The 24,055-nt window shown below is 47.9% G+C and overlaps 2 protein-coding genes across 6 annotated transcripts in view; both read right to left on the minus strand.

Annotated features, from left to right (window-relative positions):
* Positions 1 to 480: 480 nt before the first annotated feature.
* Positions 481 to 4,209, minus strand: LOC106860722 (putative mitochondrial transporter UCP3). 4 transcript variants are annotated; one of them, XM_088158794.1, is made up of 7 exons: positions 4,069 to 4,209; positions 2,310 to 2,448; positions 1,983 to 2,193; positions 1,588 to 1,834; positions 1,325 to 1,426; positions 1,066 to 1,246; positions 481 to 937 (listed from the first exon to the last, which is right to left on the minus strand). In XM_088158794.1, exons 2-7 carry the CDS (start codon positions 2,433 to 2,435, stop codon positions 632 to 634), a joined length of 1,173 nt encoding a protein of 390 aa, XP_088014920.1. In that variant the 5' UTR covers positions 2,436 to 2,448; positions 4,069 to 4,209; the 3' UTR covers positions 481 to 631. The 4 variants fall into 4 exon arrangements, with proteins under 4 accessions (XP_088014920.1, XP_088014922.1, XP_088014919.1 ...); XM_088158796.1 differs by having other exon boundaries at positions 1,588 to 1,785; positions 2,310 to 4,106; XM_088158793.1 differs by having other exon boundaries at positions 2,310 to 4,106.
* Positions 4,210 to 4,248: 39 nt separating this feature from the next.
* The window catches only part of C2CD3 (C2 domain containing 3 centriole elongation regulator), a 37,507-nt gene continuing 17,700 nt past the window's right edge, over positions 4,249 to 24,055 (minus strand). The window contains exons 19-32 of one of the 2 annotated variants that reach the window (XM_014888700.2): positions 23,327 to 23,447; positions 21,889 to 22,157; positions 21,432 to 21,521; positions 19,792 to 20,412; positions 18,739 to 19,047; positions 17,531 to 17,669; positions 16,802 to 16,866; positions 15,892 to 16,097; positions 15,063 to 15,163; positions 14,014 to 14,175; positions 12,920 to 13,128; positions 11,207 to 12,182; positions 10,473 to 10,572; positions 4,249 to 4,936 (exon numbers count right to left, since the gene is read on the minus strand). In XM_014888700.2, the coding sequence (XP_014744186.2) occupies positions 4,742 to 4,936; positions 10,473 to 10,572; positions 11,207 to 12,182; positions 12,920 to 13,128; positions 14,014 to 14,175; positions 15,063 to 15,163; positions 15,892 to 16,097; positions 16,802 to 16,866; positions 17,531 to 17,669; positions 18,739 to 19,047; positions 19,792 to 20,412; positions 21,432 to 21,521; positions 21,889 to 22,157; positions 23,327 to 23,447 (3,563 nt within the window). In that variant the 3' untranslated portion in view covers positions 4,249 to 4,741. Of the gene's footprint in view, positions 4,942 to 10,472; positions 10,573 to 11,206; positions 12,183 to 12,919; positions 13,129 to 14,013; positions 14,176 to 15,062; positions 15,164 to 15,891; positions 16,098 to 16,801; positions 16,867 to 17,530; positions 17,670 to 18,738; positions 19,048 to 19,791; positions 20,413 to 21,431; positions 21,522 to 21,888; positions 22,158 to 23,326; positions 23,448 to 24,055 lie in introns of both variants that reach the window. The other variant, XM_014888703.2, reaches the window with a different exon arrangement.

The following is a 24,055-nucleotide window of genomic DNA, read 5'->3' on the forward strand; positions in this document are numbered from 1 at the left end:
GTAAAAACCGCCTTGGGAATTCGCTTCTGAGAACTGGAGTCAGTTTTCTGATGGGAGTCCTCGAAACAGAACTGAATGTCTGTGACAAATGGGGATGCTACAGCTGGAGTGATAGCAGAGGAAATCTCCTTCCTGCCAGTTACCCATGGGAAGAAAGCAATTCCCAGCTGTCTTAGGCTTGGAAAACAGAGAAAGGGAATTCTATGTCCTCTCGTGCTTAGGATGTACATTTTCACTGTGCTAAAAAGGGACCACTTGAGGCTTCAGAGTGGTTGGCATGGGTCAAGGATCTGCTGCCTTGGCAGGGCGAGAGGTGGAGCTGCTGTTTGTGATTGTGACAGACCTGAATAATTAGAGATCAATGGGAAATTGCTCAGTGCACCAAAAGTGATAGAGAATGTCAGCTTGACTGGTGTCACACATAGAGCTGGAACAATGACCCTAAACACCCCGAAGAGGTAAAGAAACCCTGAGCCACGCTGTGATCAGACCCCATAGGGGCGGTTTATTTTAAGTGCCAGTAAGGAATAATGGGAATTCCCTGGCCCTCAGCTTGGTCCCATCTGCCCACACTACTGCCCTTGGGAAGTGCTGCTCTTCCCGGCTGGAAAGCCAACAAACAACTTTTCCTTCATCCCTTAAAACTCTTCTCTGAAAACCTCTGTTTTCCCACGTTTCTCCTCAGACAGCATCCTTTCTCCTTCTGTCTCCTCCAGGCCCTCCCCGAGCGTGTGGCTTCGCTCCTCCCCGGTGCTTTGGCAATTAATGTAATTGATGAATTAATGTGATTGATGCTGAGCCTTGCTGGGCCGGCGAGAGGTGCTGAGGGGCTCAGGCCAGGCCCGGCCGTGCCAGCACCATGGCACGCTGCAGCTGCTCGTATGACACAAACATCACCACGTTCCAGGAGCCCAGGCGCAGGAAGGACGGGACGAAGCTGTGCCGACAAAAGCAGTGCTGAAGGGGACACGCTGGGGACATCCCCATCCCCAAAGTCCCGCACGTGGGTTGGGAGATTTGGGGTTCTGTGAGGGATCGCAGTGAGTCGGCAGGTGCTCAACTCACCCTTTGTAGAGGCCGGCAGGGCCATCCTGCATGAGCAGGGCCAGGAGGCAGCTCAGGGCATTGCGGTACTGCCCGGGGCTGGCATTCATGTACCGCGTCTTCACCACGTCCACCGGTGATGCCACCACAGTGGCACAGAACCCGGCACCAAAGGCGGCCACGAAGTGGCACGGGACGTTGTCTAAAGGTGGGGAAGAGCTGGGGGTTGGATGTTGCAGGGACAGGGACGGCACGTGGCCATGTCCCCCCATGTCCTCACCTGCCATGAGATGTGTCCGCAGCAGCGCGTCCTTGAGGAGGTCGTAGGTGACAAGCTCCCCGCAGTTGATGATGGCATTGCGGGCGATGTTGGGCAGCGTGCCTGGGCAGGAGGGTGGTGGCATTGGGAATGCTGCTCACAGCCTCTCCTGCAGTACCCTGGGCAGGTGACCCAGCCCTGCTGTCCCCATCCTTGTTCCCTTCCTCATCTCCATTTCCATTTCTATTCCCACCCTTCCCATGCCCATCCCTGTCCACTCTTACCTCTCCAGAGCCCGCGGATCCCCTCCTCCCTGGCGATGGTGCGGTAGGCATCCACAGTGCTGCTGTACTGGCGGGCACTGTCTGACACGGCTCTGCTGGCCTGGAACCGCACCTTGACCACGTCGGTGGGCTGGGCACAGGCCACGGCCACAGCCCCTGTGGTGCAGCCAGCCAGGAGCCGCGTGCTCATGCCTGTGTCTGGAGAGGGCACGTATTGGGACTCCTGGCCCTGCAGGGACCCCCAGCCCTGCAGGGACCCCAGGGTGAGTGGCCTGTGGTGCTTCACCGAAGGTCATCTCAGGGGGTTGTGCCCCCCAGGGTGAGTTTCTCTATGGGAGAGGGCTGTGCACCAGGAAGGGGGTGTGCAGGGCAGTCCAGACTGCCTGGACACTCACTCTCAGCACCCTTGGGGGTGTAGAGCTGTTTCACAGAGTCGTACAGCCCGATGCGGATGGAGGCGAAGCTCATCTGGCGCTGCAGCCCAGCTGCCAGCCCTCTGTAGAGACTACGGGCTCCCTCTGTCCTCACCATGGTGCTCAGCGTCCCCAAAACACCCCGGTACTCCACGGAGCTGATGGTCCGGGGGATCCTCACCTCGCCCTGGATCTGTGGGGTGCCAACTGCATCACCTCACCTTCTGTTCCTCCCCAGGTGCCACCACTCTGTGGTAGCACCAGGTGCTCCCTCTGCCCGCGGGGCTTTGGGGACCCAGTGGATCGTACCTGCAGCCGCACTTTAGCGGTGTCCAGGGGAAAGGTGCACAGGTCAGCGATGCAGCCGGCCATCCCTGCGCTGACGAACTTCATGGCAGCCGTCGGGGGCACCTCGGGGGGCTTCAGACCCACCATGGTGGCAGAGAGGCTGAAAGGAGAGGAGGGATTTGTGGGGGAGCCAGGAGGGTGCATCAGGACACGGCTTCATGTGCATGTCCTGTTCGGCGACGGAGGTGACGATGTGCCAGAGTGGCTCTTGATGCCTTTGGTCAATCCCAAAAAACATATTCTGCCCTGTCTCCTCCCTTCTATCCCAGGCAAACTGAGGCACAGGGCTTGCTCAGCATGGGATCACCAATGCCCACCCTTCCCTATCCCACCCCAGCCGTAACAGGGCTTGCTGGGTGAGATCATCTCCCCCAGAGTGACCTGCCCGGAGCCATGTCCCTCCGTGGCCTCACCGTAGGGACCTCGGCACAGTGTTCCAGCTCCTGCCTTGCACAGGCAGTGCCCTCAGAGCCCTCTCCCTGGCCCCACCCTTATATAGCACCCAGAAGACATTCCAGCAGCCAGGGATCGGGTGACAGGAAAACAGTGTTGCCCCAGTGGCATTTCAGCTGATGGGACTGGGTCACCTGGCACCAATGATGAGATGGCTGTTTAAGCCTTCTGCCCCCGTCACAGGGCTCAGGCTTGGGGAGGGGGGTCCTGCCCAGACCCCCTGCATTGGACTGAGGAGGAATGTCGGTTTTTACCCTAAAACCACTCTTGGAAGGACCAGATAAAGAAAAGCCTCACCCCAAGGCTTGACAAGCAAGTGGTTTGGAGGCAGCGCAGCACTGAGCTCTTTGTGCAGGGCAGGTTGGATCCCTTTGCCCGACACAGACCATGAGCCACAATCCACCCCAGACAGCTGCCGAGCTCCCAGCAGAATTGCCTCTGCATGGTGGAATGTGTTCCCCAAGCTCTGGTGGAGCAGGGGCCGAGTGAGCACCTTGGAGTGAAATCCACCCTCAATTCCCTTCAGAGCATGGCCAGGCACTGGGTCTGAGGCTGCTGGGAGTAACTGAGCTCAGGACAAGAGGCTGTAAGACAAGGTGCAGTGAAGAAAGACCCCTTTTCCTCCATTTTTAAAAATCTCTGCGTTTAACCCTTGGTTCTCATTAGCCCCACATGCAGAGAGGTCCCTCAGGATGTGCTGCAAGCCTCCACACCTGCACCTGAGCTCGCCTTGCACAAGAGGGACTCTGAGTGCTCCTGCCACCCTGAAGCCACCTTTGCTCCATCCCTCGGGCTACAGACCAAGCTGCCTGGCACCAACACTCCTCTCCAGCTGGCTCCCGCCTTGTTTTCCTGCCCAGCTCCACTGCTGACCTAAACCTGAAAGGAAAATGCTATTTACCTCATGCCCAAGATACAGCTCAAGGGTCAGTGCTGTCACCTCCTCTGCGACAGTGAGCCCAGCCCAGCTGGCATCCTGCCTGAGTTTTTTGGGGGGATGCCACCAGGAGAAAGCAGCCTGCACGTCACTCCTGTCCTTCCAGAGGACACTGGGTGCTTTTACCTGCCATCCCGACACAGCGAGGGCAGCAAAAAGGGCCACAACCACAGGGCAAGTTGTACCAGCACTGAGTTACGCATTCAGGGTGGTCCCTGGGAAAAACAACACGGCAGAAGTGGGAGAAAAATGGGATGCTGATCCTTTGGCACCTTAAATCCTGCATTCCATGCATGGTTTGAAAAGCAGCTCAGATTGGAAGCGACTCACCCCACATGGAGCTATGCTGCACGGTGATACTCAATTCCTTGGCAAAGCAGCGATCTTTCCATGTGCTCCTGGCCACCCCAGCTTCCAGCAGCACTTCTCTGACTTGGAAGCACAGAGAGCTTCCCTGTGCTTCCCTGTTGAGGAAAAGCTCCTGCCCTGGCATAAGGACACTGCATGGGCTGACAAGAAACCAGGGGAGTTTTATTGAAATAAACTCTGGAGACAGCAGTACAAAAATAACTGAGCTCTGCTGGTATCAAAGTCTGTTCTCTGAAAGGTGTACAAAAATAATTTAAATATAAATATAAAAGTCTCATCTTCCTAGTCACCCTCTTTTGTACACCCACCAGATTTTACAGTGCCCTTGGCCTATGTTCACACAAGCACTTTGGGCACCTGTGGAACCAGAGAATTGTGTTGCCCACCAATTATTTCTGAAAGGGCCATTTCACAGGAATAAATCCTAAGACTAGACTACTTGGAGAGCAGGTAACAGGCTGTGAGTTACCCACAGGGGTGCATCTCATGGGGGACCTGCCCCTACAAGATGCAGCTCCCTGTGGGTGACCACAGGCTTTAAGCCCTTCTAAATAGGGGACTTCAAGTAACCAATTAGGCAAAATAAAAACAGAGCCTGGAAGCTGTGGCTTCCAACTCCCCTTTGCTGGAGGGCTCAGCCTTTGCCATGCATCCAGCCATGGCTTAGGAAGCTCTGCTGTGCACGGCCTCTGGCCAGCACTATTCCCTCTTGGAGAGCTGAGCAGAGAAGATCCTGGCGATTCTTTTGGTTTCCTCTTCCGAGAGCTCGGGGCTGGGCCTGGGATGGTTTGCTCTTCGGTAGGGGATTCCTCCAGGCACAGCTCCACTCCTGCTCTGGGGAGAGAAGGGAGCAGGTGTGAGAGCTCTGCCCTGGTTTCATGTCATGGCAAACCACCGGGCTATGCAGAGGGTGACAAGTTGGACACACAGAAAAAACCATCCCACGAGAAAGAGAATGATATGAACCAGAAAGGGGCTCTGGTGTGTGACCTCTGAACTTGTGAGCATCCACCCTCAGCCAAAGCCTCCCTGTATGAAGCCAAAGGAATGACAGTGGTGTAGTCACTGGGACCTGACTGCATTTGGGCTTTCAATTATTATTTTACTTTATACTTTGCAGAACTCTGAAGACCAAATCTCCTCACAGGGGAGACAATGCTCTGTCACAACTGCTGACAGGACAGGGCAGGGAATGGGTTTAAACTACAAGAGGAGAGATTTAGATCAGATGTTGGGAAGAAATTCTTCCCTATGAGGGTGGTGAGGCCCTGGCACAGGGTGCCCAAGAAGCTGTGGCTTCCAGTGGATGCCTGGAAGTGCCCAAGGCCAGGCTGGATGCAGTTTAGAACAATCTGGTCTAGTGGAAGCCATGGCAAGGGGTAGGGCTGGATAAGCTTTAAGGACCCCCACATCCAAACCATCACTGTGATTCCATGATAAATGGGATGGCCCAGGCTCAGCTGCCTGCAGAGACCCCCAGGCAGCAGCCCATGAGAGGAAAAGCCCTGCTTTAAACAGTCATCTCCTCCCTGCTTTGCCAGCAGCCTCTCACAGCCTGGCTTTGTCCCTGATGTTCCAGCAGCACTAGAAGAGGAATAAATACAGCATACAAAGAAACACATTTCTCCCCAGCTAGTTTAGAGCTGGGCTGTGCCTGTGAAGCACTGAGAAAAGTGATCCTGCTCCCGGAGCCTTTAAGGGAGGAAGCTGTGGGGCCAGGAAGACCTTTTGGAAAACTGATACACCAGTCTGGCCTTTCACCTACATCACTGGGCTGCTTCTCTGAGCCTTGGCAAAGGTCTCCCGAAGTGCCCAGCTCCCTCCCAAGACAAACAGCACCAGGAATCTGTTGTGGGGCACTTCGATATGCACTGTTGGGAGAGGGAAATGGCTTTTTGAGGAATAAGTGAGTCCTCGTGTTTGGTAACCTGTGCATTAGCATTACAGACTCAGGTGGCAGCCTGCAGGTAAAATACTTCAAAACACTTCCTGTCTATCACACTGAAATAGCAGACATGGATAATTACAAGAATCTTTGCTTTGCTATTCTTTCTTCTGCACAATTCTCCAGGATGAATTTCCTAAACCAATATGTAAGGAGCCAAGACAGATTAAATCCAGACCTGGCTACAGTAGAAGCTTAAAAATCAGCAGAGAGAGCTGCTTGCTGGGCTAAGCACCTTCCTTGGACAGGGCTGTCCAGAGACCAGCACAGCAGCTCATTCTTGCCATGCTGTTTTCTGCCCATCTGTCCAAGGAACAGCCAAAAGGTCAGGAGTGGCTGGAGAGGGGCAGTGACTGATCCCTGAGTTCTGCACAGCATCTGAAAGCATCTCTAGGAAATTCCCCCAATCTGCCAATTAATCCTATTTCAAAGGTGCATGAAACTTCATCCCCTGCCTCCCATAGCTCTCCTTTCCCATGTGCCACATGTCCTGCACAGCCGGGGATGGAATGCCAGCACCTCCCATTTCCAGTGGAAGGAACAGAACTCCAGAATGGTTTGGGTGGGAAAGGACCTTAAAGCCCATCCAGTCCCACTCCCTGCCATGGCAGGGACACCTTCCACTGTCCCAGGTTGCTCCAAGCCCTGTCCAGCCTGGCCTTGGGCACTTCCAGGGATCCAGGGGCATCCACAGCTTCTCTGGGCACCCTGTGCCAGGGCCTGACCTCCCTCACAGTCAATAATTCCTTCCTGACACCTCATACCCCTAAAATGCTCTGTACTCCAAAGCCAAAACACAAGAGCAGGTGCCTGATGCTATTTGATGTCACCAAGGCAAAGGAGAACAGTCTGTTTGCTCCCAAAGTCAGGAAACCAGGTGTGCTTGGAAAACACACCACTGGCATGTGGTTTCAGAGATGATCACCTAAAATACAACTCCTCCCATTTTCCTACCATTGCCTCAAGTGCAGGATGAAGTGGTGTTAAGATGTGTGTATCTATCCTAATAATTTTCCTAAAAATGAACTGCCAGCTGTGGGAAAGATTTAACACCAGTTCTTGCTGCTATTTTACAGTACAGGTGGGACACAAAATGAACGAGGTTTAAAAGCACCATTAGGACTCACAGCTGAGACAGATGACCAGAATCACAGAATCATGGAATTATTGAGTTTGGAGAAGACACATAAGATCCTGGAGCCCAACTGTTCCCTCAGCATTGCCAAGGCCACCATTATCCCATGTCCCCAAGTGCCACATCCACAGAGATTTAAATCCCTCCAGGGATGGGGACACACCACTGTCCTGGGCAGCTGTACCAGGGCTGGACAACCTTTTGGGGTAAGAAATTTTCCCTAATATCCAATCTAAACCTCCCCTGGCACAACCTGAGGCAGTCCTGTCCCTGTTCCCTGGGAGCAGAGCACGAACCCCCCCGGCTGTCCCCTCCTGTCAGGGAGTTCTGCAGAGCCACAGGGGCCCCCCTGAGCCTCCTTTTCTCCAGGCTGAGCCCCTTTCCAGCTCCCTCAGCTGCTCCTGATGCTCCAGCCCCTTCCCCAGCTCCCTTGCTCTTTTTTGGACAACAAACCTTCCTTTGATCCATCTCACAGGCCGTTTCTGACTACCAGCTTTATCCTCCTGCATAGTTTCCAGAGCACACATCTAAAATGTGTTTACACCATTCCTCACCCCAGGAACAGGCTCAGCTCAGTGCCCATCCCAGGTTTCTCCCTCTGTCTCTCACACTCCAAGTGTCTGGTGCTCAGCCAGGAAGCACACGTGTTCCACGGGGAAGATGCAAGAGGGAAGGGGACTCATGCACCAAGGATCACACTTCACTCTTCTTTTTATAGGAATGGCAGTGACACTGAAACCAGCCTAGGATTATTCAGTCCCTGTGTGCCAGGAGCTGGACTAAATCAGATTCATGAGCATGTCATGAGAGGCCATGGCCTCTTCCAAGGTCAAAGAATTCCAGCACTGGAGGCAGAAGATGTTTCAGCACTGTGGCTCAGCAAGTTTGCTGGCAGTTTTGTTTGCAAACAGGGATGGAGGGCAAACCAATCTGTGTAAACAGGATACACCCTACCCTGGCACTGGCCTTGCACCTACTCCTGCTTTCCAGGCAGGAAACCAGGAAGATCCAGCAGATCAAGAAGAAACAACAAAACCGACAAAGGATGTTTTGGCTGTTGCTGCCACCAGCATTTTTGGAACATATAAAGCCTGTTATTATAAATCTGCCCAAGGCTGTGTTATTTCTAGTTTACATTGAAGGTAAGTCCATGTATAAATAAATAAGAATTATTCTGAGTAAAACTGGTTTCCACACAAGTTTTTTACCCTTTTGGAATATTCCTAGAGGTGAGGGGAAAAAAAATATTACAGTACTTGGAGAGGGACATTAGCCAAGGGCCTGGAGTGCCAGGACACAGGGAATGGCTTCCCTCTGCCAGAGGGCAGGAATAGATGGGATATTGGGAAGGAATTGTTCCCTGTGAGGGTAGGGAGGCCCTGGCACAGGGTGCCCAGAGAAGCTGTGGCTGCCCTTGCATTTCTGTCCAAGGCCAGGCAGCACACTGGGGCTTGGAGCACCCTGGGATGGTGCAAGGTGTCTCTGCTCATGGCAAGGGGTGGAACAAGAGGAGCTCTGAGGTTCTTTATCACCCAAACCACTCTGGGATTCTGGCATTTTATGGAAAAGTTCCTCTATCTGATTTATCTGACTTTTCAAACCTATTCTCTAGCCCAGCTCCACATCCCACCACTGCTTTGTCATTCCAGGAAGGAAGATGGCGAAAGCAGGGAGTCAGACAAGCCAGGGAGAGGTGGCAGGAGCACTGGGAAGGCCAGGAGAGCCATTTGCCAGCTGCCAACTGAGTGAGGGCTCTGGTGATGTCCAAAGAACAGCTCAGATTTCAGACTTGCTGTCATGCTTGGTGTTTGCTGACGTGTGCAGAACCAAACCAAGTCCAGATTAAGAAGCTGATGTCCCTAAGGCAAATTAAAAGCAAAACTATGAGGAAGCATTTTTTCTAAACTCCATATATTGGTAGCAGTGAAAAACTGGTTCTTCACAGAGAGAATGTGATGCACAAGGCACAACCGGATCCTGTTTCAGCACATCCTACAAGTGCTGCAGCAAAAAAGTGCCAGCTAATCCTCAAATTAAGTGCTTCAGGATCAAAATATCCAAATAGTGCATTGCTAACGTTTTACCTAATTAGTAATAATTTGCAGGGCTGTAGTTCCAGCCACTCAGCTCAGAGCTGCACAGAGAGGATTCAAGTAAAGCTAGTATCAGAATTAAACCACAGGTTTCTATGACTTCAGAGCTATTAGAGCCTGTCTGAGTCTGTTTTGATTCATCAGGCAAACTGTTCCCAGTGACACAGATGTTCCATAAAGTGTTTATTTCGTAGGTCAAATGGAGAGGAACGAAGGCATCACCTTATCTGGGAGAGGTAAACAAACAGCCCAGCTGCTGCACACCCACATCCACAGCAGAGTTGGGGCTGGCAAAGGATCATGGAATTCCAGAATGGTTTGGGTAGGAAGCTTATCTCATTTCAACCCCTGCCATGGGCAGGGACACCTTCCACTAGATCAGGGTGCTCCAAGCCCCATCCAACTTGGCCTGGAACATTTCCAGGGATCCAGGGACAGCCACAGCTTCTCTGGGCACCCTGTGCCAGGGCGTCCCCACCCTCACAGGGAAGAATTTCTTCCCAATATACAAACTAAATCTCCCCTCTTCTAGTTTAAAACTGTGTCCCTTTATCCCATCACTATCTGCCTGTGTAAAAAGTCGCTCTCTCTCTTTTTTTATAAACCCTCTCTATGAACTGAAAATAAGATAAACATGTAAATGTTGAAACAACTGAGTCACAAACCTCTCACAGTAAATACATCTTCATGAACATAAAAAAAGCAAATCCTCAGCAATCCACAGCTTTGGTGCAGGAGGAGCAATCACACAAGTTATTCTACTACTCCCTGGGTCACAGAACCATTACAAGAACCCCCTGCTGCAACTCCCTCATTTCATCCTGATCTAAAAGAGAGAAATTGAAGCCATAACTACAAGTTAGAACTCCTCAAAACTAGGCATGTCACCTCACATTAAAGCACAAAGAAGTGTGGATGAGAAACACTTCCACTGATCCTGATGGAGCAGCACTTCCAGAGCAGACTGAACAACTGGTTGAGACAAAGGCATAAGGATCACAGACAATGCAGGCATGGCTGCTAAAAACCATCCTCACGGAGAGAAGAGCTATTGGGAAGGTTCCCCTTGACACAATTTGGAATCCATCATTATCTAAGCTGAGCGCTGGCAGGCAAAGGAAGGGAGAAGTTTTGTTCCTGCTTTAAGGACTGGACTAAGCTGGACAATAAAGGAAGGACATCCCATACTTACTTTTGGAGATGTGGAAGGATGAGAAGAAGTGCTGAGCAGTCTCATGGAGGCTTCCATCTCCTGGGGTGGAAGGAAGAAGTTGGGAACAACAGGATCAGATCTGAGCAGAGCTGTTAAGGAACAACCTTGGGCAGTAAGCAGCTGCACAGAGGTCTAAATGTGGAAAAAGCCTCAGCTGTTAACAGGTCCCAAATAGAACATTTCATTTGTTTTAATCAATATTCCATTGTTCTAACACTTGCTTCTCTCACCTGGGCTCGCAGAGCATGGGACACCAACTTGCTTTAAAACAATACCTCACAATTTCGTAGAAGACTTCATCCTGCAAAAATTACAACACTTAATCCAAGATTAGTAATTTGTGCAAGAAACATTAGGAAGTATTTTAAAAGCAAAATAAAGCATGTTTCTTTTAATACAAGAGAAACACAAGAGCTCTAACACATGGGGAAAAATAACATGAAGAGAAAATGCAAGAAGACCTGCCAGAACTACCCAAAATGAAGTGATTTTGACAAATCACCATTTTTTTTGACTGAAAGTTTTAAGAAAGTCATCACCACTGTGAAACAGTGTAATAGGGTCCTTCAACACCTTCCCAGATTAGCAGTTCTGGATTCATTTCCCAGGGAAGAGCTTCACATAGCATCCATCTCTGTCCTGAGGCCAGGGAGATTCTAACTAAGCAGAAGTCATCGAAAGCAAGGAGTGTTTAAGAAAAGAGTAAAGGATACAAAGGGATTTTTGGTTTGATGGAGTTTTCTGAGCCTTCCACTGGGTCTTCACTGCTGTCATCAGGGAAGCTCTCACTGTTTCTTTCCGAGCCAGCTTGGGCTGATACACTCTGACCATAGTTCTCATCAGAACCACTTCCTTCTTTGCCTTGATGATCTCCATTTACAACCTCAGCATTTTCCTCCTCCTCTCTCTCAGTGGTTTTTTGATTGGTCAAACCCATGTCTCCTGGGCAGGGCAGCAGTTCTTTGGAGCCTGCATGGAACTCTACACTTCTCTTGATGGGTTCAGTGCTCAGTGCTCTGTTCCAGAGGCTCTGTCCAGCAGGTGGATGCAGCTCCTTCTCTGCTGTTCCTGTGCTGCTGCTGAAGGTCTGGAAGTCTCCTGCTGCTCCCCAGGGAATGTTCCCACCTGCGTGGGGGCTCATGGGTGGGCTCAGGGTGCTGAGCATGCTCTGGCTGTCCCCTTGTAGGATGCTGGACAAGGTGCTGCTGTTCCCTCTCTGGAAACAACCTGCATCTATGGAGTGCTGATCTTCAGGCCTGGGGTGCAGAGGATGCTGCTCAGCCCCCTGCCCTGCTTCAGAGACCACACTGGACCAGGGGCTCGTCCTGTCTGTTACATTTGTTATTTCATTAAGAGTTCGTGGTTCTATAATGTCTTCTTCATATTCTTCCTCACTGTGTGGCTGGATGGCAAAAGCACCTTCATCTTCCTGGGTATAAGACACTGGATGCTCATCTTCAGGGACAATGGGGCCTAGCAGCTGGTGCAGCATGTGTCTCTCAAACACAGATCTCCCAGCAGTGCACGGCTGCTGCGTGTCACTCGAAATGCTGGGCGTATCTGGCTCCAGCTGAGCACCAACTTCAGGTCTGGCTCCTTCCTCCTGCCAGCTGGGCACATCCACAGCACTCACGCTGTCCTGATGTACATTAGGAGCTTCTTTGCTGTTTTTAGTTATAGTCTGCAAGTCTGGTTAACAAAAAACAGTATCAGTAAATGCACGGAGCAACAATTCAACTTCAATCTGATTTACTTGGGGGCTTGGCAGAAAGTCCTAGATGTAAGGATGGTTGGGAGCTACACATGCACAGCTTTGCAAACACTGCTGATGTCACCATGTTCTGCTCTGTTTCTCACTGACAAGGCCAGAAGAATATAAATGCCAAGGAAAAAACAGAAGCATTAAGGATGAAATTAATGGGAAACTTGACAAATTCTTTAAAAAGCCACTTATTCCTGCTTCCCAGTGAGCAGATCCTACTCATTGCTTGCATCCTCTGAAAAGTGAGTTCAGCAGTATTGGGTAAAGCAGTCAACTATTTTGGGGAATATTTGGAAAAGGAGGAGTCTGGAACAGATTGTAGAGGAAGGCATGGAAAAGAGCAGTAAAAGCAATTGCTAAGGATGTGAAAGGAAATAAAAATAGCAAAAACTTGGAGAATAAAGAGTGGGAAAAAAAAGAGAAGATCAAGGCGGCAGAAGAATGGCAAATTCTGACATAGTAGGGATGTGCCCTTCAACTTCATCTCTTGGAAATGCTGCTAACCTGTAGGAAGCCACGGGCAGAAAAAGCAGGGAATAACTTTCCAACTGGCAGCAACTGTCGCTCTGGGCTCCAGTTTATTCTCTACTCTGATAAGTTATTTTAAAAGCAACAGCAGGGATTTGATTTCCTTGTCATTTTGCTCCTCACAGCAACAACTTACCATTGATGAGGCTGCTGACCTGAGACACCAACTGACTGGATTTTTCCAAAAGATGGCAGCCTTTGGGATCCACTTCTCTGCTCATCGAGCCCTGATGGTCACTCTCCCACTCCTGATGGCTTGGTTTGGATGTGCAGAAGTCAGGAAAAGACCTGGTCAGCTTCTCACTGAAGTATCTTTGAACCTCATCCAGCTCGCTCAAGTTTTTTCTGCAAGCAGTGGTAAGAAATTTGGTAAGAGGGGGAAGATAAGCCTGTGGCAGTTGGGTTTAAGTTGGATCATTCCAGTCAACAACATGTACATTTGCAAATAAAAGATCAAAGGCTTTTATTGAAAAGCAGATCAGTAGGCAGGTGTTGAAGTCGGTCTAAGCAGGAGGATAACACTCCAGAACAGATCCTGACTTGGCTATGGAACTTAGGCTGGAAGCTAAAAAAGAGCTAGTTCTAAACTTACTTAATCAAAGGAGTTGGATTTGAGATGACCTTCCAATAAAGTCAAAGCCAAGGATATTACTTGACTTATGGCTGTGCTTGATAAAAATCTGAGGATTTCTATGTGTTTAAGATCTAGGAATTTTAAGATACATTGCTTGTGGCAGCACGGGAAGGGATGAAGCACCCCAGGAAGTCTCTTTCACTCCTATATTCCTACAGATAATAAATACTGTTCTTCTAAATTTATCCCTCATTTAAACCTAGAATCTAGTCAAGAGAACAGTGTTTCTAGCAAGAAGAAAAACATCCTGATGGGAAAGGATACAGTGCCCCATGCAACCCAGAAATGCTTACAGCCTTGTCCTTGTACCTGTGGAAGTCAACTGAAGGGACTATTGGCTTCATAGCACCTGTTCTGTGACAGCAGTAGCAGGATGGATAAATCCAAGCATTCCCTCCAGCCTTGGAAACACTGCTGTTGCTGCTCACCACACTGCTGCAGCACCTCACCCCACCCAGTCCCTGCTGTTCCAGCCTCGCCTCAACCCACTGTAAATGACACCGGAATCTCTTCATCGCTTATTGCACTGTTTCCCTTTCGTTTCCTCACGATCCCTCACTTCCAAGCCGTGCCCTGCTGGCGCAGGTGTGCTTTACCTGAGAGCCGTGAGCAGAGCAGCACGCGAGGACAGCGGCGCCGAGTCCAGCCCGGCTGCGCGGCGCGTGTTCCCTCCCGCCTGCTGCAGGGATTCGTGGAATCTCCGCACGTTCTGCATGTGCTCCTCGTGCCGAGCCCTCTGTGTGCCAGGGGGGCTCATCCTGCCAAAAACAGGCCTGGCTTTAATACCAAAAGCCAGGCTTGGGACCTCTACCTGTGGGAAGTGTGCCAACTAAGAATATCCAATGTCTTGAAATCCAGGGAAGAACCACCGATGGGTGAAACGAGTTCTTCCAAATGCCCACAGGAATGTCATTTAGTGTTTCAGATTTATACCGAAGTCAAGTTAATGGTGGGGCTGGTAGGGAGCTTTCCATGCCTGCTGGCAGCTCCCAAGCCAGTTGTTCAACATTCCATAATGGTGGCCCACAGTCCCTCTAAACTTCAAAGACACATATGGGAAAAGGATCATCCCTGTGGGTTGAATAAACACATAATGAACTAAAACACTCTCTCACTCATTTGAAGGGACAGAAAGCAGGAATTACTGCAGGATATCTGACAGTTTTACTCCTGTAATATGCAATACTACAGCATTTCATCAGCTGTCATTCACTGCTCAGGGACAGAAGTTAAGGCAAAATAAAGGGGATGTATCAGGAATACTCTATTCTAATTTACACTTACTAAAACCAAAACCAAATACAGACACAAGCCTTATTCTTATCAGGGCCTAGAGAAAGATCCTGTCAGTTTTAACAATGGCATAATCTAAACCCTAATTTACAAGGGTGCAAATGAAACAAATCAAGGAAGTATCAATGAAGGAAAAGAACATCTGGGTTGTTTCAAAAGCAATCTGTCCCAAGATTGCTACTTCCTGCACGTCCCTCTCACTGGGAAAGTCAATGTCCACTCATTTTTAAGGCCAAACCCAGGGGACACACTTTGACAGAGTGTACCTTTTTTCCAGTAGAGTCAACTGGCTTTACAGAGGTCTTTCTGAGACCTGAAAATAATCCAAAAGGTTGTCAGCCTATGGACTTACCGTTCTCGAGCAGGACTGCTGACTTCCCTCGACAAGGACTTCAACATCTGCTTGGACACGTTTGTAGAATTATTAGGACATGCTGGAAAGCTGACCTTCACCTAGGATGGAAAGGAAAAAGAAATGCTGTACATGAGTCTTTCACAGCAAGAAAATAAGAGAAATTAAGGTATTATCCCCTGCTGATCTAACAAAACCTTAGGCTTTCTAAATAGTTTTAAATATTCAAATGATTTATCAGCACTGAGCCAACACTTTCATTTTGGACACTTTTGTTAACTCCCTCCATGCTATCAGAGAGTAAAGTGATGGAAAATAGGATAAGGGCTGCATTACATGCCTGTAACACACACCAGCATATCTGGGGAGTCTAGAGAAAAAAGAAAAACCCAGAAAAAATGGCAAATATCCCAGAAAAAAAGATTCCTGCCAAATTCGATGTTTCCTAACCAACAAAAAGTTGAATCTACTGTATGTTTTTGAGCACCAGCAGTCACCCAAAGCAGCAAATAAAACTGCCATGCTCCCAGACATCCAAATGCACAAAATATTCTCCTAAAAAAATTCTCCAACACCCACGAAGCAACAACAGAGTGAAGCTAATGGGGATGCTCATGACTTGGTTGGAGTGTTTTAAGTAGCACTGGCCAGCAGCTACCATGGACACCTGGAGCAGAATTCCTTAGGAATGACGTGGTTTTGGTGCATTAATGCAGACTGGTCTGTGCTGACAGTGCTGTGAATTTGTGGTGACTTTGCTCAGGAACCCAGAACGCTGATTATTAGCAACCCAATGAAGTGTGAGAAGGGAGGACATGGAAGGACATACAGAAGAACTTTCTGGCTGGCTCCTGGCCCTGGCCTGCCTTTCTCCTTTGAGATGATTGATGTTTTGGAGCGGGGACACGGCCACCTTGATCTGCCCCCGGCACTGGCCGCTGAAATCTGTGATGTTGTACCACCCACACACGAGCTGGAAGCCAGACAGGAGAGGAGAAAGGTCCACGGATGCAAATCCTATCACTCGCTCCGACTCTGGGGGAGAAGGATACAAAGCACACCAACACTGACACCAAGCATTTTCAGGAATGCCAAAACACAGCCTTTGAAATATGGCTTGGATGTTGGCCCCAGGTCCAGGACAATCGTGTCCAACAGGGGGATATTATTTGGATTATCTTGCTTGTGTTCAGCTAAAAATGTCCCTGCAGGACAGTGAAAGCCCAGGGCAGGGAGAGGGATTGGCAGGAGAACCACTGTGTACACACAGCACTCTGGATACACAGGAAGTTTATTTTTGAGGCTGAACTTCAATATGTAAAAAGAAACAAATGTATATGTACAATATGAACTTCTACAAGTAAAAAGAAAAAAAAAAGAGAAATAGTATTTGGTTACAACCAACACTTCAACCAACTGCAGCAACAACAAACAGCATGTGAAGGAAGCAGTTAGGAATTTCCTTCAGCAGAAAGATCCAACCTCTAAAGCACTGTCAAAATAAAATCAGAGAGAATATGGAAGAACTAAACCTTGTAAGATGACTAATGGGGAAAAGAGGGGTGCCAGGGCCCAGGTATTTATCTCTAGCATTCTTCTAGCACAAGGCAGAAGATGGCATTACAATTCAATTCTCCAATTCACTTAACAGAATTAACTTGCCTTGCATGAAATACAAGCAACCTAAGGAAGGGGATGCAGAAAACACACTCCTCTTAATACTGCACTACAAACTTTACCTGCTTTATGCCATACTTTGAAGACCAAGGTTTGCTGGGGATCCAGGAGAAGCTCTTTGGATAATCTGTTAAGAACAAAAAACATAATATTGTATGCAAAGCAGGAAAATGCAGTAAAATGCTTCTGAAGTTTCAATGCCATTTTATCTACCCAGAGAAATCAATTTCTTTCCGTACTGATGGGGGCAGGAACAAAACAAACCCCAAAATTACTGAGCCTCAAAGCATAACACATCTCTACATAGTTTGGGCTTCTGCTAATTCAAGAATTACCTCCCTCTCACTCTTGCTGTACATTCAAAAGATAGGACAAAGAAATAATGAAGGAACAGAAATACAGTTTATTTCATGACTCAATAACAGTGACAAAGCACTGAGGTTATGGTTCAAAGCTATAATGTTTAAAGTTCATTCCTGGAAATTAAAAAAAAAAAAAAAAAAGAAAAAGGAAAAATGAAGTGTTAAATGTAGAACAGTTTTTAAGGTGTTTGAAGGGATTCAGATACTAGAAACACAGGAGGACACACAAGATTGGATCACACAGGTTAATTCCTGAATGCTGCCATGTAGGACTTGATCTGCTGAGGCTCCTTGAAGCAGTCAATTCATCTGTTTTAATTTAAGCTCAGATATGCACATCTGAGCTAAAAACCCCCAAACCATACATCCTTTTCACACCTGGCCTGGCTGTCAGACCCAGGAGTGTCTGTGTGAATGCCCATCTCTCACCTTGCTTGCTGCTGGAAGTCCCAGACTGGTGAGTCTGTATTTTCTATCACTGGAGTGGTTACTGCAGCATCTGCACCAGCAACAGCAAATGATACACAGCTACTGGGGGCTGCTACTTCACGTTCTGTCAAGGGACTTCCTGAAATGATACAGAATTGAACACAGATTTTTAAATGAACAACAACAACATCTAAAGGCAGTTCAGCAATTAAAACCACACAATTAGCAAAGAAACCCAACATCTAGAAAACACCCCTTTTCACTGGTGGAGCTGGTAGCACGTTATATTTACAATGGAAACAAATATTACACAAACCTTTTACAGAGCAGAAACTGGAATACTCAAGGGAGAAACAGAAAAATCATTTGCTTAAGATCATCTGAGAAGTCAGAAGTAAAGCTAGGAATAAAAACCAGGTCCTGATTCCAGTGCTTGAGCTACTCTCCCTGCTGGGCCACCTGTCTGGCAGTTATGAAGAATGACATTTCTTCTTGTAACCAGCTTGTATTGTTTAAAGTGGATCAGCTGCCTCTCAGTTACATCTAAAAATCCCCTACAATAAGGAGTTGAAGACAGAAATATTTAAATATTACTGCAATACTCAAAAGAAACCTTTATATCATCAAAAACTTTGCAATAACAAAGTTGCATCAGTTCTTCAAAGACTATGAATTCTAGAAGATTCTAAAATCATTATAAAAATCCATCTGCAGGACTCAGAATCTTTTAGAATTACACACTCTAAAATCATGGCTTGCATTTGACTCTTAGTTGTGTTATCAGGGGAACAAGAGCTGAGTACAGTGAGCTAGCTTTCCAAATTTATTATGTGCTAATTTGCAGGAGTCTTTGAGATAGGGATGTCTTGGATTTAGTTATTCAGTCAAGGCTTAACTTAGGAGTTCAGCTATTCAGATAATGCTAAATTTCAGAATTCAGCTGTAATCTCTAACGGGTAACATTAAGTTACTCATATTTTGGATTTTATTCATGAAGATAGGCTGAGTAGTTCAGCCTCCTGTTTTCCCTGTACTTACACAGTGATTGGGGTTGCAACACCATGAAGCCAAGTTCAAAATCCATCCATTAACTTTGCTGGAGTAGGAACAGATCTCAGAGGAAAACAAAGACAGAAAAAACAGAAAACAAAGAAAGAAAAAAGAATGAGAAGAAAGAAAGAAAAGAAAGGGTGTGTGTGTCATGTTACCTTTTAAACTTAGATGCATTGCTCTTTCCACAAGGATATTGACAGCAACTGTGTTTTCCAGAAACATCACATCTTCTTCCTGTGGCTCACCACTGGTGGTCCCTGAACTCACAGCATCCACTTGCTGCTTGTCAGAGACCTGCTGGCTCAGAGCTGGGGTCTCCCCTGGGCCTTCATCTTCACTGCTGCTGCCCTCCTCAGCACAGGGGGGTGTGGGCAGAGCAGCAGGAGTGGAAGCAAGGCTGATGTGAACACGCACGGCGGCTCCCGCCAGGTCTGCAGCGTTGCATCTGAACAATGGATAAACACCTGCAGGGGAATGCACAGACAGCCAGCTGACTGAGCCAAAGGAAAGGCAGGAGCCTGGGAAACAGCTGCTGCACTTCATTACTGCAGAGACCTCACATGAGCCCAGCAGAACCAATTTGGATTTTCAGTGTAATTTCTATGTGAATTATCACCCAGAAATACAAGCCTGGAAACATTAAAAACCACGACCAATCCCCCAAACTGGGCAAACCTTCATTTTCCCCCAGTAACTCAGATTAAAGTCATCAACTTCCTGAAAGCCCTGGGAACAGTGACTCTGCATAATTTTACATACATATATGGAGAATACAACATCTACCCCGCACAAAAATTTGTTTTATCTATAAGAAGAGCCAACCACTCCACAAATCTGGTGGCTGATGAGTACCATGTAGATGACAGAAGCCACAAACTAAAACACAAATTCCACATCAGTGTGAGGAAGAACTTCTTTCCATGGAGGTGCAGAGCCCTGGAACAGCTGCCCAGGGAGGGCCTGGAGTCTCCATCTCTGGAGACATGCCCAAATCCCAAATTCCTGTGTCACCTGCTCCAGGTGACCCTGCCTGGGCAGGGGGTAGGACTGGGTGATCTCCAGAAATCCATTCCACCCCCAACCACCCTGGGATTCTGTGCAAGACAGAACAAAGCTGTGAACATTTTGTTTAAAGTGACTAGAGAAGGAACCACATGGAATTGCCAATAAGGAGGAGTGCAATGTGACTCTGTGTCTCAGGAACTCACCACTGACACTCAGGCTTCTCCTTGATCTCTCTGCTAACGCTGCCAGGTCGATGTAGGCAGATCCAATAAGACGATCTGTGTCAAGTGGTCTTTCCACCTCGTTTTCCTTGCCATATGCCCACCACACCTGGATTTCTAATTTCTCCTCTCTGAGGAACCACAGCAGTCCCTGGCTCCTCCTGAGCGTCACCTTGCTGGGTTTCCTGAAGGTCACTGTGACATTCTCTGCGTCCTCACTCAGCTTTGGCCGCTTCAGCCACGTCCAGGTGGCTTCCTGGTTGTACAGCTTGTACCTGAGGTAGCAGTGAGTGCTTTTGTGCAGCTGTGTCTGCCCTGCCAGCAGCACGCAGTGGAGTGGCAGCCACACCCTCGGTGTGGAGATGGTCACAGCCACTGGACTGGAATTCGGCCCCCAGTCACTGCTCTCGTCCTCGCTGTCTTCATGGAGCTCCTCAGTGCTCCAGCCCAGGAGCCTGGCAGCCTCCAAAACACGCTCCCGGTCCCCCTGCTGGGCAAAGGCAACAGAGAGCTCCAGCCCTCCCACAATGGCCTGCGGGGCGTTTGTGCCGTGTGGAGGCATCGGATCTTCGGAGAGGGTCACTGGGTACCAGCCCGAAATTCCTTTGGGAGGGAAGAGCACATCAGACTTATCCCAGCTTTTGAAAAATGTCAGTGAAGAATGGTCACCTCTCTGGTCATCAGCCAAGGACCAGAACGGCACGGGTTTATTTCTCAGTTGGAATTTTATTAAATAATTTCTAATCTGAAAAAGCAACCAGTTACTGGCCTTCTAAAAACCTTAGCAACAGTTCTAATCCCAAAGGATTTTCACTTCATTAACCACACCTGTTTTACAATGAAACTACATCCCTGGGATATCCAACTATAAAATTTTGTATTTTCATTTCTTTCCTACTCTTTTCCCATTAAAAACAAGCCCAAAATTTCCAGCTCAAGAAAATGAGAACCTTACTGAAAGTAAAGTAGAAATAACCAAGGCAATAATAAAAACATCATTATTACAAGGTAAAAGAATCCCAAACTAATGCTAGATAGAGGAGATAATTAATGGATAGATATGTGAATAATTTTTTCACAGAAATTTCACAGAATATTCTCAAGTGGAAGGGACCCAAAACCACCATTGAGATATTTCACACATATTTTTAAAAAGAGTTAGTCCTACTCCTTTCCAATTATCCAAGACTTTTGTTTCCAGCTTTGACATCTGAAAAGCAGTCACTGGTCCTGCACTAAACACTACAAGTCATGGACTTGACATCCCTTTTGGACTTTCTATGCAGAAAATAAACAGCAGTGAATAAAATCCTAAGGATTTTAGGTGCTGGTTTTAGCTGGCATGGAGTTAAATATCTTCATAATAGCCCCAGAATATTCATTCAGCCACTAAACATCCTACATCCTGAAAACAGATTTTCAAACAACAATCTTTATGTGACTTTCCTAATACAGAATTTTTACTGAACACATGGGGAACATCTGAAAGAACTTTGGTCTAAAAAAACCCCGAACACCCCCTCAAAACAAAAACGCACCCCCTAAAACAGGAATGAATATAGTTTTTAGGAATTACAATAGCATTTACACAGACTGCCAGCACCATAGCACTGCTGTGTTACCTGATCTTCTTGTCAGCAAGTCTCTGGTTGGAATAGTGACTGTCCCAAGAAGATAATCTCTAGATGTTCTATCAGCCAATTTGTCAGTGGCTGCAAAAGAAATTATTTTGTAAATACAGCGAACTGGTAGGTAAGGTTTAGAAGTGATTGACTGGAGAACAGCTGGTAAAAGGTGATCTGATCACTGAGAGTCTCAAAAACTCTTTGCACAAGGGGAACAGTCTCTGCCAAAGACAATTTAGAGAGTTATATTTATCAGCAATGCAGACTTCCCTGCACAAAGTCCCAAGCAACCTGACCTGCTAGAAGATGGCCCTGCTCATTGCAGGGGGTTTTGAAAGTCCCAACCCAAACTATTCCATTATTCCATCCATTCTGAGGTCTTTTATTCCATACTGAAATTAAGGGGATTTCTCCACCACTATTCAATCCTTGCAATCACACCTGTTGTCCTTACCTGACTTGGTGCTCTGATGGTAGATGGAAAAAAAGATATTGGCAGACTGCAAGAGCTCGCCCAGAGAAGAGGCTTCCCCACTGCTTTTCTGAGTGATGAGATGACAAAGAAACTCCAGGTGATGCTCAAACTCTGGGCAGAAGGTGCAGGGCACAGCTCGTGTGCAGCGTGTCTGTGACTGGGGCAGGAAGGACAGCAGCACACACACGTAAGTGTTCACTCCCACCCCTGCATAGTACTGCACAGAGGGGTTCTTCTGTGCCACAGCTCTGCATTCCACATGGGGAAAAAAAGAAAAGAAGGGAGAGAATGCATTGAATGTACGAGGAATGTAGGAAAAAACACTCTCAAAAAAAAAGGTGAAAAGATGGCACTAACGGTGAATGTTCTAAGCCAAAATGTATGTGGGTTCTGGCTGCACAGCATTTTCATCTTTTCTTTCCATCTGAACACACTAGGAACAGATAGGAAATGGTGAGAGGCACTCACAAGGTCCATCAGTGGTGGCTGTGCTCTTATCTGTGGTTGAGAAAGGGGCTCAGCATCTTTAAGGATACACTGCACTGTAGAATAACTTCCCAGAGAACCTGCTCCAGAAAGAAGCCAAAGGCCAAGCCAAATTGTTTTTACAGACCAGTACTGACCAGCAAAAGGAGGTGAAATTAGCAAATGGGATAATTTAGAAGTAAACCAGACCCAGGCATTACTCAGGTCATACACCTCAAGGATGTGGGGTCCGAGGTAATTCCATACCCCTGACCTCTCCAAGCACCATATGAAAGTGATCCTCACCTTTCAGAGTCTGCTCAAATTAAGATGGATCAGGGGCTCCCAGCAACACTGAGAAAGGGTCAGACCACGGCTCTGGAAGGACAGGAACCATCCTTCTCTTGTGGAACTGTCTCCCTCTATTCTAGCCCTTTCCTAACTCCTGAAAATCAAATATTCTGGAACTATGTCCAGCTGATACCACATACTTGGAGCAAAAGCCTTAAGGTGGAAAGGAACATGTTTCATTTCCTAGTTAGTTTATTGAGGTTTTCACAGTGAAATGCAAGAAAACAACCTCAGCTAGCTTTTAAACAGCATCAGCAACACCAGGATCTAATGCCCCAGTAGGCACCATGTTGTATTGGCCAATTTTTACATCAGTCTTTGGTGTAGAAAAATGTGGAAATATAGGAAAACATACCCTTCCAATCTGCATTTTTCTGCAGAATAAATGCTACCACCCTGTATTGCAGCTTCAGAGACCAGAATAACTGCTGATGGTCTTTAAAAAGTTATTTAGACTTTAGAGCAGAACTTACTCTGCATCTTGGTCTCTGCAGATGGAAAATTGGCCAGCAAGAATTTGTTTTAATCTTATGCCTCAGCCTGCTGCCTCCAGATAAAGCTGTTCTAAGTGAAAAATAGTCCTTTTTGAATTAGGCTTTACCTGGCTGCTGCTTGCAAACCAGCTGCCCTGTGTATTTGTACAGAAAGTGAAACAGCTTGAGCAGTTACTCTGGCTGCTGTTTTCACTGATCGTTGGTACCTCACACTCACATCGAGCAAACCTGGATTAAATGAAAGAAAGCAAGGAAAGAAATGGTCAGCTCTTAATGCAGGTAACATCCAACACAACCAATATTTAGCGATGCCTATCAATACAAAACTTACTCTATTAAATGAGTATTTTTCTAAAAAAGATGATTCCGTTAAGCCACTGAGAGTGGCAGTGGAAGAGGCTGCGCTTCAGCCCAGCCGTGTCTGTGCCCGGAGTCCCGGCCGGACCCAGGGGAACAGAGGGAAAACGCACGGACCGGCCTCGGGGTCACCCTCCTGTGGGGAACGCTGAGCACAGCAAGGGGCGATGCAGCAGCGCTGCCCTGGCATGTGCTCCCAGTGCTCCCAACGCTGTCCCCTGCTCTGCTCCCAGTGCTCCCAACGCTGTCCCCTGCTGTGCTCCCAGTGCTCCCAACGCTGTCCCCTGCTGTGTCCCCAGTGCCACAGCTCCACAATGCTGTCCCCTGCTCTGCCCCCACTGCCACAGCTCCACAATGCTGTCCCCTGCTGTGTCCCCACTGCCACAGCTCCACAATGCTGTCCCCTGCTGTGCTCCCAGTGTCACAGCTCCACAATGCTGTCCCCTGCTGTGTCCCCAGTGCCACAGCTCCACAATGCT

The sequence above is a fragment of the Sturnus vulgaris genome, chromosome 2 (genome assembly GCF_052056855.1).
Source record: "Sturnus vulgaris isolate bStuVul1 chromosome 2, bStuVul1.hap1, whole genome shotgun sequence".
In the NCBI taxonomy this organism is placed as follows: domain Eukaryota; kingdom Metazoa; phylum Chordata; class Aves; order Passeriformes; family Sturnidae; genus Sturnus; species Sturnus vulgaris.